Below are 13,235 nucleotides of genomic sequence, written 5' to 3'. Positions count from 1 at the left end.
ACTGAAGAACTCCCAGTGGGAGTTTATAAAGCTAAGTGTTTATTCCATGGGGTAGAAAGAAAAGCTTATGGGGAAGAAAAACAGCCCAAGGAAAATCCTGACACAGGCAAGAGGGCTGTCACCGGGGGGTTGAGAGTATCAGCTTGTATCTAGGGCCCAGATCGTGTATGAAGATTGCGGCCATGTTCCCATGAGAAGTGACATGCCACAGAGATGCTTTAAGACTGGGAGTGTCAAGATCACGTTTGTTCATGGTAAGAATGACTCTAGCTCCCGGTGAGATCAGACTGAAAGGGAACAAGCTCTCCTCGGCATGGTTAGGAGGCTGTTGAAAAGAGATGGCAAAGGCCTTGATGAGGACAGCGACCACCGAGGTGAAGGGTAGATCAAGTGGATGTTGGGGAGACAGAGGTACTGGAGAAGCATGAAGGAAATAAAGAAATGAAACACAATTCAAGCAATAGTCTTCTGGCAACTTGGTAAGAAGGTAGGGAGGAGGAGGAGGAGGAGGACGTGGAGGAGAAGAAGGATCAGCACCATGTTGGCAAAGGTGAGAAGACAGAATAAAACTAACACACAAATAACGGGGCCATCCCAGAGAGCGGAGTTACCAGCTTTCACCACTTGATGCCAATGACTCAGTCCCATTCATTTTGATAGAAGCATTTAATTTTAAGTGTATCTATGGTGGCAGGCAATTTATCCAAGCATTAAGATGCTGCACTGAATTTTCATAGGCTAATCAGCACCTGACGATTTATTACTTATAAGCAAATCTCGGACTTAGCATTGACATGAAAATTACTTAATCAATTTCTCAGTAGACTAGGGGAAAAAGAGTGTTCCCAAAAAGGAATAGCACACGTGGGCATAATCAGATTTCTCTATAGACGTTCTGATTGAATTGCTCTCAGCTGAATATCAAAAAATCAAGCAGAGGGAGACAGACAGACTGACCGACAGAGATGGAGACTGAGACGACACGGTGTCTAAATCGTTCTGCATGTTGGATGAAATAACACATATAAACCAGGGCCAGAACCACAGCAGATTGAGTCTTTGTGTTATTTGTCATCTGAGTCATACATTCATATCCTGCTATCAGAGATTGGTATATAAATTATGTACTTGACAAAGCATTTCCTGATAACTTAAAGGGACCATAGACTCTCCTTTCATACAGATAGAGACAACACCCTCCAAGCGCAGTGAACTCTCCCTCTTCAGCTTCCTCTTCCAGATCTAGCAGGCTAAGTAAAGTACAGGAAACAAACAGCAGTTTTAGAAGTGACTTGCAGATCCTCCTGTTTCTGGCAAGATCTTCCACAGCAACCTCGACAACAGGAAACCCGTCAACCTGCAGGGTATTAACTTTCACTTAACAGCTCTGAAATTTGGATCTTTGCTGAACTTGCTTTAGAACTGAATCAGAAGGAAGCTGAACGCTGAGAAATCGACCTTACGCTATCAGCAAGACCAGACACAACCGTAAGCCCTCTCCTTGGGACATCTGCAGCACGGAGGGGTCATTGGCAGCAAGACAAAGCAGCACACAGGGCAGGCTCAAGGGCACTTACATAAATCTGATTGTTCCCAAAGCGCTTCTGAATCTCGTAAAGCAGGGTGCCGTCGTTCAGCTCACTGAGCGTCGCCAGGTCATCGCTGGGAGCGGGAAGCATCAGCTTGACCTGGGGAAGACAAATAAAAAGATCAATTCTAATTGCTTTCCAATCAACTCTCTTCACAGCTGGATGTTCCAATTCCAATTCCATGTCAGACGCTTAAAGACCACGTGAGTTTGAAACCATTATTAAAAGACGAGATGGTTCACTTAGAAGGAACAAAAAAATTCCGAAGCTGCAGAGAAATGTCTTCACGTGAGAATTTCTGTCCTGTGCCCACGACCGTGCACGGGTGCCCACTCACACGCTAACCCCCAAACCCCCTTCTGTCCTGCAAAGGCATCCGTCTGCCAGAATCATTCCAGCACGTTGACTTTCCTAGTCCCCACTCAAAACGTAGACAGCTCTGAGCTTCCCTGCGTCTCTCTGGCCGGCAGCTGAAAAGCTCACGTCTGCAGTGTTTCCAAAGCGAAAGCAGAACTTCTCCTATTACTGTTGTTGGCGTGCTGAAGGAGCCGGTGTGCCTGGAATGCAGCTTCCGCATACATGGGGGAGGAGGCCAGATTTTGAAAGAAGACTCTAGAATTTTGGCTCGGGATTTTTATTCTTCTCTACATGACTCTTACAATGAAAGTAGCTGTGAGATTCAGATAATTCTGTCGTAAAGAAAAACATGATTCCCTGTGACAGAGTTATAAAACTGCCAAATATTTCAACTAAAAAAAGATGAATTTGGATGAATTAATTGGGTGAAAACCTATCATTTGCAAGTTTGGAATGGACCATGTTTAATTTTACCTACACAAGGTAGGTTGTGCAAAGCAGACCCTTGATCTGTGAGGACAGCCTTGGTTTTCTTTTGTCAGAGAGGAGCCAAAACGAAGACTACGCTTATCCATGCCTAGGCGAGTTCCTCGGTGCTCACGGTGAATTTTTAGCAACAGCAAGTTTATTTTGTATCATTGTGTTCATGTCTGTATTCTGTATCAACGTTCCCCTTTTGTACTTGTATTTGCACTACCCATCTTATCCTCGTATGTATCACTGTTAAAGAATTTGGACTTAAATATTACTGTTTATCAGCTAAGTGTTTATGGCATTGACAGATACTGTGCATTAAAAAAAATCTAAATGTAGGGTGATCTCTTTGCTGTGAGCGATGGATTTACAAAATGGAATCTTTCTCAGGAGTTCGTAAATTCAAGTCAGTGCGCTCCCAGGCTTCTTCTAATCCTAATGTACTCATAATGGAACCTCAGATTCTTTCCTGGGAATCTCAGGTGGTCAGAAGAGTGGTTTGTCCTGTTTCCCAGTTAGAAGGGTATCACCCAGTGGGCTCTAATATGGGAAATATCACCATTTGGGTAAGTGGCTAACACCATATTCCAAGAGAAAGTTGTTTGTGTATTAAACATCAGTTTGTACCTCAATGTTCATAGAGCAATGGCCACAGTTGCCAAACTGTAGAAAGAGCCAATATGCCCTTCAACAGACGAATGGATAAGGAAGATGTGGTCCATATACACTATGGAGTATTATGTCTCCATCAGAAAGGATGAACACCCAACTTTTGTATCAATATGGACGGGATTGGAGGAGATGATGCTGAGTAAAGTAAGTCAAGCAGAGAGAGTCAAGTATCATATGGTTTCACTTACTTGTGGAGCATAAGGAATAACATGGAGGACATTGGGAGATGGAGAGGAGAAGGAAGTTGGGGGAACTGGAGGGCGAGACGAACCATGAGAGACTGTGGACTCTGAGAAACAAACTGAGGGTTTTGGATGGGAGGTGGGGTGGGGAGTTGGGTGAGCCTGGTGGTGGGTACTAAGGAGGGCATGTATTGCATGGAGCACTGGGTGTGGTGCACAAACAATGTATCTTGGAACATTGAAAAAATAAAATAAAATTTAAATATAAAAAAAATAATAAAAGACTATGGCAGAAGTAAAATAAACAAATAAAAAAATCTATTTGTAAATCACTCCAGACTGCATTAAGGTCAGGAACAAGCCCCTCTTCTCCCCATGCCGTACACACACTCAGCTAACACCCCGAGTTCATTTTCTTTGCTTTCGTACATTTTAAAGAAATAGGCCTCAACCTATGGCTCAGAATTAACCTGTATGGAGCACAGCACAGAGTCTCATCACCATTAGCTAACTAGGCATTTTAATTAGCCACAGGGATAGCTGGAGGACCTGGACGCTGTCAGAAATATCGACTAACTAGTCAAGAGTTGAATCTGAAAGTTGGTACTCAGGGCTGATGGAAATGGAAGTCAGCGCGTCCCGCCTCTCCTGATACCCTCCCGGCTGGTCAGAATCAGCCTTGGCATCGTGCGGTATGTGTTGTTCTTTTTCCCACACTGAACACTTAGCTCTACTCAAGAGTCTCGGAGGCCCAGAATGCTTTGGGGGAAAGTGACCAGCAGTCCGCACCACCCAGGCAGCGTTCGGCACCGCGTGTTCCATCAGTCACGCTGATCTGGGTAAAAAATCTTACACACCAGGGGCGCCTGGGTGGCTCAGTGGGTTAAAGCCTCTGCCTTCGGCTCAGGTCATGATCTCAGGGTCCTGGGATCCAGCCCCGCATCGGGCTCTCTGCTCAGCAGGGAGCCTGCTTCCTCCTCTCTCTGCCTGCCTCTCTGCCTAGTTGTGATTTCTCTCTGTCAAATAAATAAAATATAAAAAAAAAACCTCTTACACACCAAATCGAGCTTTCTCACCTAAAAATGCTGGAAATGGAAGCACGTCTCAGGCACCGATTCTTTTTGTACTAATAGGGGTGAATGTGTTTCAATCTCAGTGGTATACCTTCCCGGCTGGGGGGCCCTGAGCCTTTCTCTTCCCGAACGTTACTAAGTCACTTTCCGTTGTCACTTATGATATAAAAGACGATGGTGTGTCCCTTGCGGGAGGCCGTGAGGGTGAGTTTGCATGGAGGCCTGGCCAGGTGTCTGCTCTGTAGATAAGTGTGCAGTGATGCGTCGTTACCTAGAGAGACAGCTGCAGAGGGTCGTGAGCACCAGAGGGAAACTTTCTGCCAATTTCCCTGAGAACTGCCTTTGGAGAAAGGAGGAGATGGACTTCTGCCAACGACCCCGGCCAGGGTCCGCAGCTCTCAGCGGACACCCTCAGCTCTCATCTGCTCTAAAACCCAGAATTCACGTTCACAGATCCCTTTTTTGGGAAAGGATCTGCTGTGAAGTAGTAATTTTAAAAATTTTGAAATTCATGGATATAGTTCCAACCTCCTTAACTAGGAGATGCAGAACTTAACGCCCAGAGAGGTTGCACAGTTTTCCTGGGTCACACAGCGGCTAGGTCAGAAGGGGAAGCTGGAACCATCTCCATCAGGGAACAGTGGAGAAAGTCTAGCAGATAACGGATAACCCGACAACATATTCAGTCCTTCGCACGTCTGCTTCTCGCTCACAGGCTCTTTGCCGGGCACTGTGCTAGAGTTGAGAACAGACAGGGAGCAAAGGGGGAGGTCTTACACCCGTTTACAGTCTGCTGGGGGAGAAGTAAGGACTTAAGTAAGAAACTGCAGTCATAAAAAGTGTAACGAGGGAAGACAGGACGGTGTTCTGAAAGGTGAGAGTGCCCTCCTGCTGGGGGGGTCTGAGAAGTCGCCTCCCATGAGGTCACAGCAAGCTGCATAAGAACCTAACGCTGCGAGGGGCGCCTGGGTGGCTCAGTGGGTTAAGCCGCTGCCTTCGGCTCAGGTCATGATCTCAGGGTCCTGGGATCGAGTCCCACATCGGGCTCTCTGCTCAGCAGGGAGCCTGCTTCCCTCTCTCTCTCTGCCTGCCTCTCTATCTACTTGTGATCTCTCTCTGTCAGATAAATAAATAAAATCTTTAAAAAAAAAAAAAAGAACCTAACGCTGTGAGGCCGCCTGCGGGCTGCAGGAGAAGGCGCGCAGGGAGGGGGAGAAAGCAGTAAGGGCCATGAGGTCCTGTGAGCTGCAGAGCGGGAAGAAATAGGGCAGGTGGCGGTGGAGGGGGAGAGAGATGCGCGGGAGGACAGCCGGGGCAGCTGCCAGGCTCGCGTGGACGGGGATTACGCTGCATTTACTACTCAGGACCGGCAGAGACGAGGTCGAAGCTTTACTTATATTGATGCAACCGCACTGTACCTGGGATCATAGACACAAGTGTGTGCCCTTAGACAGGAAAGGAATTCAGAAAATAAGTACCAATGGGTAAGGATATATTTCCAAGAAATAAAAAATCTACTGGCAGAAGTCTTTATAGGGAGAGAGACATAAAAGGAAATTTTCATTATCAATTTAGAGACGCATGTAAATATCTTTTTTTCCCAGTGTCTTTGCAAGCATTTCCTGAACGTACAAAAATGTACACATCTCCCTGCACACAATATGCACCCCAGAAAACAGATGTGGATGTGCATATGTATATCTATGCATATTATACACACACGTTAGTACACGTATATATATACACACGTTCATGCATGTCCATGATATGGTACAAGCCAATAGTGGATTGCAATAGCTTTGAACAATGCCAAAATAAGACAAGAGGCTTCATCGAGGAGCATACATGTTCACCTCCCAAAGCATCATAAAAAGGAGACAAATCAAGAGCAAGATGTTTTTCTTTAGAAGAAATGGTTTACATTTCTTCGATAATAAATTTCCTTTTATAACCACCGCTCTAACAAGCTCAGTGCAAATTTCTGGGGTTCTGTTTAGAAAAAGCATGAAGAGTACTAACAGAAATCCGGCATTCATTCCGACAAGCCCGAAAGAGTTCTTGCAGACATCTAGTCGGGGTTCTTAAGGATTTCCAGCCACAGGGTCACAGCTGTTCCCTGGGTTAGGGGAACTGTGAAGCGGACAGCCAACATGAGAAGACACCCTAGTCTGTGTGCACTAAAGAAATGTGACATGTAGTGCGAGAGCCATGTGAAAACAGAACAGACCCCGACTCGTACATAGCACCATTCGCAAAAACCACTCACGATGCGTATGCGTATGAAGATTCAGAAGCCCTGGGACACCTGCTAGCAAGTGGAAAGGATAAGAAAAAGTCACCTCTGAGTATCTTTATGTCCTAATATCTGTAATGTCTACTGCCCACGTCCACCTAACAAAGACAACACAAGGCAAAACAGAGATGGGATAAATATGTAAAAAGGATTAACACCCTCCCTGTAGGACTGACCACTATGATTTCTATGGAGATACGTATCTCTGTCTATCTCTGTAAGAGGAGATATCTAGAACATAAACTAGATATAGTTCAGGACAGAAAGTCAGGACAAACTTCAGAGAAACACTTGGAGACATGTTTTGAGATCTAAAGGGAGTTTAACGTTTGGGAATATTCTGACTTCCCCAATTCCTGGTCTCCCCTGGTCCACACGGCGCGGAGAGCCGTCCCCTGTACTGTTTTGTTTGTTTGGGGCTTTTCCCTCTGGGAGATGCGCAGTCTATGTGCAGAGACGACAGTTCTGGCAGATAAAAGCTGTGGTCTGACAAATGGGAGAAGAGCAGAGTATCTTGAGGAGAGGAAAGAACTGAATATTCATGAATTAGGAGGAAAGAGGAAGTCAGGGGAAAAACTAGCTGACCTGGGTGGTCTTAGCAGAGAATAGGGTAATCATCTGACAAATACTAAGTTTTCCCAAACTTAAGCTCATCACCATGGCCAGACAGCCTTTTAGCTATTCCCTCCTGCTCTTGTTAACCTGCTAGATGTTTCTACCACCGTAAAACCTAAAAGGTCCTTCCACTTACTAGTGCTTTGACTGGCCAAGGATTGATACTTCCGTGTGCATGGAGATAGGTGTGTCTGTGGACCACAGAAAGAGAATCCTTGCCAATCTTCAAAACCCCCGTACCCACATGCAGCCGTGAACCCCTCTCCTGTTCATACAACCATCACAGGTCCACGGGCTCTCCTGCCGTGCCCCCTGACACAGAACAGGACCCAGAGTAAAAGAAACACTTGTGATTCTCAGCCATTTGCTTAAAGTTCTGAAGTTTGGTCATTTTGTAATTTATGGGGCGCCTAGGTGGCTCCGTTGGTTAGGCATCCCACTCTTGGTTTTCGGCTCAGGTCATGATCTCAGGGTCGTGGGACAGAGCCCTGTACAGGGGACTCTGCCCTCGGCGGGGAGCTGCTCTCCCTCCTCCTCTGCCCCTCTCCTGCTTGCACACATGCAAATGCACTGTTTCTCCCAGATGAGTAAGTAAATCTTTAAAAAAAAATCTTAATCTGTAAATTGAATATAAGTTAAGCGATGAGGAGGGATAATAACATGCCCACAGTGGTATTTTGAGGATGAAGACAATGCAGGCGAATACATGTTTAAGCGTTGCAATGTTCACATAAAGTATAATTCTGTATTATTAGTGTTTGAAGTCACCTACACTTGCATTGATAAAAATAAACTCTGTGGATGCGCTGACTGGAATTTCATCAAGAGCAGATAAATTCAGCCGCTCTGGCCAAAGCTACCATACAGTCAGTCTATATCAATAACAATGAAAATATAAATACATCTTACTGCATTTTTGCTCTGTTCTTGGTAAATGTGTGATAACCTTAAGCCCTCATTTCTGTCAGCTTTCTAGCAACCCTGTGAGACCTATACCATGTACCCATTTCATAGATGGAGCTGATGAGGTCAAGGAACCTCTGAGTCATAGACTTTCAGCAGCAGACGTAACCAAAGCATCTGCCTTTCTCTGAACTCCTAGGCTAATGTGCCTTCACTCAGTGGCATAAAAACTGGAATTTCAAGTGTGAACGAAATTTAAAGAAATATATTCACAAAGGAAGGAATGAAGGAAGGGAGGGGGGAAAGAAGTCAGACAATTAGAATGAAGGAAGAATGCCGGGAGGAGACAAGGAAGGACAGGGAGAGTGGAAAGGAAATCAAAGGAAGAATGTCTTGTACACTTTGAGGCAACGGAAGAAAAATTCTGTCATCTCAGAGATATTATGTGATTTTGGTGATTATCAAAACCCAAAAAAGTTTAAATCAAGCCTTGAAATATTCACTCACACAGTAACCATTGGATAAAATCTACATTTTATAAAAATCTGGAAGGAGAGATTCTGTCAGTTTTCTTTCAATTTAAAAAAAAAGTGTCTCCATTACATACTGCCCCCTAAGATGTTCATCAGAATGTTCTTGTTTTGACGAGCCTTTTCTAAAACGCTCTTAAAGGATAACCCGGTTAGTCATAATGTTGGTCTTCCTTGGGAGAAAATCACCGACGCAGCTCACGGCCAAGGAGAGAGGCCACGGTGCCCACGGAGGGCAACGAGAACCAATGAATGTTCCATCGATAACGTACAAACACGAAACCTGAATAACAGCCGCTCCCTCTTCGGTGCCAGCCAAACCGAACATGACTGCAGCTGCCTTTAAGGTCTAGGATGCAACTATAAATTGTATAATTATAAAGAGCTTACATTAAAATCAGAGAGGCCATTCTATAAGGGTTACACTTGACATCATGTTGTGAGTGTCTTCTCTTTTTTTAAGATTTTAATTAACTAATCAATTAATTAAGATTTTATTTATTTGGGAGGGAGAGAGAACGTGTGGTGTGACTGGGGGAGGGGCAGAGGGAGAGAGAGACTCTCAAGCAAACTCCCCACTGAGCACAGAGCCCCATGAAGGGCTCAGTCAGTCTCAAGACCCGGGGGTCATGACCTGAACCGAAACCAAGAGTTGAACACTTAACCGATTGAGCCACTCAGGCGCCCCTAAGATCTTAAGTTTTCAGAGCAGTTTTAGAGTCACAGCAACCTGAGAGGAAGGGACAGAGATTTCCCACGCACCCCTGTTCCCACGTGCTCACAGCCTTCTCCACCATCAACGCTCCCCGCCAGAATGATGACATTTGTTACAGCTGAACCTCCACGGACACGTCACCATCACCCAAGTCCGTGGGGTACATCGGGGCTCACTCTGGGTGTTGTACGTTCTGGGGGTTTAGACGCATGTGGAATGACACACACTCATCCCCGTAAAATCATACAGAGCAGCTTCAATGCCCTAAAACCCCTCTGGGCTCCACCTCTCCACCCTTCCCCACACCAGCCCAGGCAACCTGTGATCCTTGTACTGTCTCCACGGTTTGGCCTTTTCCAGAACATCAATTACTAGAATCATACGCTGTATACCCTTTTCAGAGCAGCTTCTTTCACTCAGTAACATGCATTTAAGGTTATAGTAAGTTCATAGGACCCTTGAGAAAGTTAAGAAAGAACTTTGCTTTCCATCTTACCTAACATTTAATTTGCTGCAGACTGAGCTGCTTTCCTGCAAATTCATGTGTGGAGGCTCTCAATGTGGCCCTTTGGAGATGGGGTCTTAAGGAGCCAATGAAGGTTAGAGGAGGTCGTAGGGGTGGGGCCCTGGTCCCATCAGATTGGCACACTTCTGAGACACCAGACAATTCCTTCCTCTCTCTGTTTCCTCCCCTACTCAACCCCCCTGCGAGGACACAGAGAGAAAGCAGCCAGGAAGGGGATGTTCATCAGAAACCTTACCAGCTGGCACCTTGACCTTGTAATTCAAGTCTCCAGAACTGTGAAAAATGAGCTTCTGCTGCCTAAGGTACCCAGTGTGTAGTATTTGTTACAGTAGCCTAAGACGACAAATACACCTGCTGACATTTTAAAGTATCTCAAAATTACAAAACATGTTTATCAGTTATTGTTGAAATAACAAACATTAATGAAAGTAAATCTTGAAAAGATGGTCTTAGAAAAATCTAGCTAAAATGTCTTTAATATATTCAAAATTAGATACCGTGAAACAAACCAGTTTCGAGGATTACTCTGACATTTATAAAATTACTCTGTCATTTATAAAACATGAAGCATTTAAAGATCATTTATTTCTCTAGGGAAACGTACTATTTTCTATAGCTCCAAGCTCATCAGACTGATCTCCCATAACCTGGGCACTGCGGCACACACATTACCCCTCCCCAACACACACACACAGAGTACACACCAAGAGATACTTTCAAAAACCATACTCTACATAATAATCAAAAGGAGGACTAAAGACATAATCGGAAATACTCGGGAATTAGCGTACCAGCCAAGCTTACATTCCTGATATGTAAGTCAAGGTGTCTATACAATTCAAATCCTTGTACAGCACAAAAGCAGTTGTGTTTGTTAATGGTCAGTATAATGTCACAGCTTATATATGTGAATTAAAAAAACTATTAACCTTTGCATTCGTGAATCTTTCTTTGAATGGATATTGTTGGGTGTTCGGTTTCAAAATGTTGGATTTTAGAGCATGATGGAATAAACAGGCATGGAGTAAAGGTATACTTACCGGCTCGGGTTTTGTGGGGCCATTCACGGTGGCATTTTCAGGGATGCTGTCTTGAGACTGTCGTTTGCATAGACCTTTCGTGGCATCTTTGAACATAATGTCTTTCTCCAACATACTGTCTTGCTTGGCAATTGGCAACACCAGGGGACTGCTGCAGGAAATAATCAATACTGTAATTAGACTTCCACAAACATTGCCACATTAATCAAGAGGGACTGCAACAGGACAGTTGGGCTATAGAAAGTTGTTTTATTCAGATAAGAAATCATTTCTCAACATGGAGGGGGAGAAAACAATCAATGGGGAATCTGTCAACTTTTCTATTTGTTCTAACTTCCATTCAACTTCAACTTTAAAAGAAAAATATATTCACTTCAACTTGAGAAGAAAATGCTTACGAATGTATATAGGACTGTAGGAGACAAATCAATAAGCAATTTATAAGCTGAGGTTGAACACATGACTGAACTAAGCAGGACATTTAGATGTGAAAGGGAGTTGCAAACAAACGAAGCCACAAATTATACCATTAATTAAAATATTGCTCATATACAACTTAAAATATGTTATGAATCATGGGCAACATTTAGAGTTTGTAACGAAATAGTAACAGGGGCATTAGAGAGGAATGATGTGCTCAAGGATTCCAATACTGCAATGTTGCAATACTGCAAACAATAACTCATTACTTCATTCACTACAGCTCAAACTAGGCAAAAAAATACAAGGTACTTCATTTTTTGTTGTTGTTCCGTAGACATCATGGCCAAAAGAAAGCCATTATTATGTAACGTCCATAAAAAATAAGCACAATCTAGAAGTTTAATTTGCATTGTAACACTTTATGATAGTAAGATTTAAAAAAGCATTTCCCTAAATGTTACCATACGGGCAGAAATACATACACATTTAATCAAGCGAAATACGCATAAACATAATTATTTCATGTATTCTATAATAGCACTTGTGATTCTAATTAATGCTTAAATGTACTTTTTGGTTTAAAAAAAATTCAGGTGTATTAAGGTATTATCCACATAGCGTAAAATCCACTGTGTGGGGATGGCCGTGCTGTACGTACACACAGTTACACGCGGTTAAATATGTGCGTGTGTATCCCACGACACCAGGAATATACAGGATTTCTATCACTCCCGACCATCTCCGCTTGCCTGCTCCGGGGAACCCACTGTCTCCACCAGCCTCCTGCTCCTTGCAACCACTGATTATTACTTCTTTCACTGTAGTTTTGCTTTTCCTAAACTGTCGTTTAGGGGATCATATAGAGAGCTTCTGTTTCCATCTGCCTTCACTGACTTAATACATGCTTTCTAGCACATTCACACTGCCTTATACACAACGGTTTGGTTTTCAGCGCTGAGTGGTGGTCTCCTGGGGGACACACTACGCTTGGGCTCTCCATTCACCGAACGTTTGGGCTTGTCCAGTTCCTGTCAAGCATGAATGAAGCGTCTGTCGCATTTGCATGCAGGTGTTTGAGCACACACCTGCTTTCCTTGAGCTTGGTTAGAAACCTAGAAGAAGCTCCAAGCTGTCTCCAAAGTGGCGTTCCCACCAGCAGCGCGTGGGCATTCCCCTGGCTTCCCGTTCTTACCAACACCTCTCTCTCCTCTTACACCCGTTCTAGTAGGGATGTTAGTGGTTTCAAATTTGCATTTTAATGTGCTTATCCAACAGGAGAATCTCTTCTCTGGTAAAATGTGAGCTCAAACCTTCATTGCCAGAATATTGACTTCATATATTCTGGTTTCAAGTCCTTCGTCAGGTACATATGTGGCAAATATCTTCTCCCTGTCTCTGTATTACCTTTTTATCTTCTTTACAATGTGTTTCAAAGATTTATTTATTTATTATTATTTTTGCCTATGCCTTGGGCTTCTTGTGTCTTATCTAAAAATTCTTTTCCTAACAGGAAAAAACCAAAGAGGTTTCCTAACCCAAGGTCAAAAAGGTTTTCTCCTAGATTTTATTCCAGAAATTTCATAGTTGTGTGCTTTACATTTGGGTCTACGATGCACTGTGAGCGGGTTTTTGCATTTGGTGCTGTGGACAAGTCGGGTCTGTTCTGTTTTCATATGGCCATCCAAATGTCTCAGCATCATTTTTGAAAAGAACACCTTTCCCCAGCCATTTATCTAGGATACCTTTGTTAAGATTCAACTGATGATACAAGTGTGGGGATATCTGGGGATGTTCCATTGTGTTTCATTGATACAACAGTCTAGTCTTACACCAATATTACATC

The 13,235-nt window shown here is 43.8% G+C and overlaps 1 protein-coding gene across 4 annotated transcripts in view; it reads right to left on the bottom strand.

Moving 5' to 3' along the window:
• The window catches only part of MYO16 (myosin XVI), a 596,952-nt gene that overhangs the window by 301,590 nt on the left and 282,127 nt on the right, over positions 1 to 13,235 (bottom strand). For all 4 annotated transcript variants that reach the window (XM_045978501.1, XM_045978500.1, XM_045978499.1 and 1 more), the window contains exons 10-11: positions 10,970 to 11,120; positions 1,578 to 1,688 (exon numbers count right to left, since the gene is read on the bottom strand). In XM_045978501.1, the coding sequence (XP_045834457.1) occupies positions 1,578 to 1,688; positions 10,970 to 11,120 (262 nt within the window). The remainder of the gene's footprint in view (positions 1 to 1,577; positions 1,689 to 10,969; positions 11,121 to 13,235) is intronic.

The sequence above is a fragment of the Meles meles genome, chromosome 14, assembly GCF_922984935.1.
Source record: "Meles meles chromosome 14, mMelMel3.1 paternal haplotype, whole genome shotgun sequence".
Classification (NCBI taxonomy): domain Eukaryota; kingdom Metazoa; phylum Chordata; class Mammalia; order Carnivora; family Mustelidae; genus Meles; species Meles meles.
The sequence above is the reverse complement of the archived record's forward strand: the minus strand, read 5'-3'. Positions and strand labels throughout refer to the sequence as shown.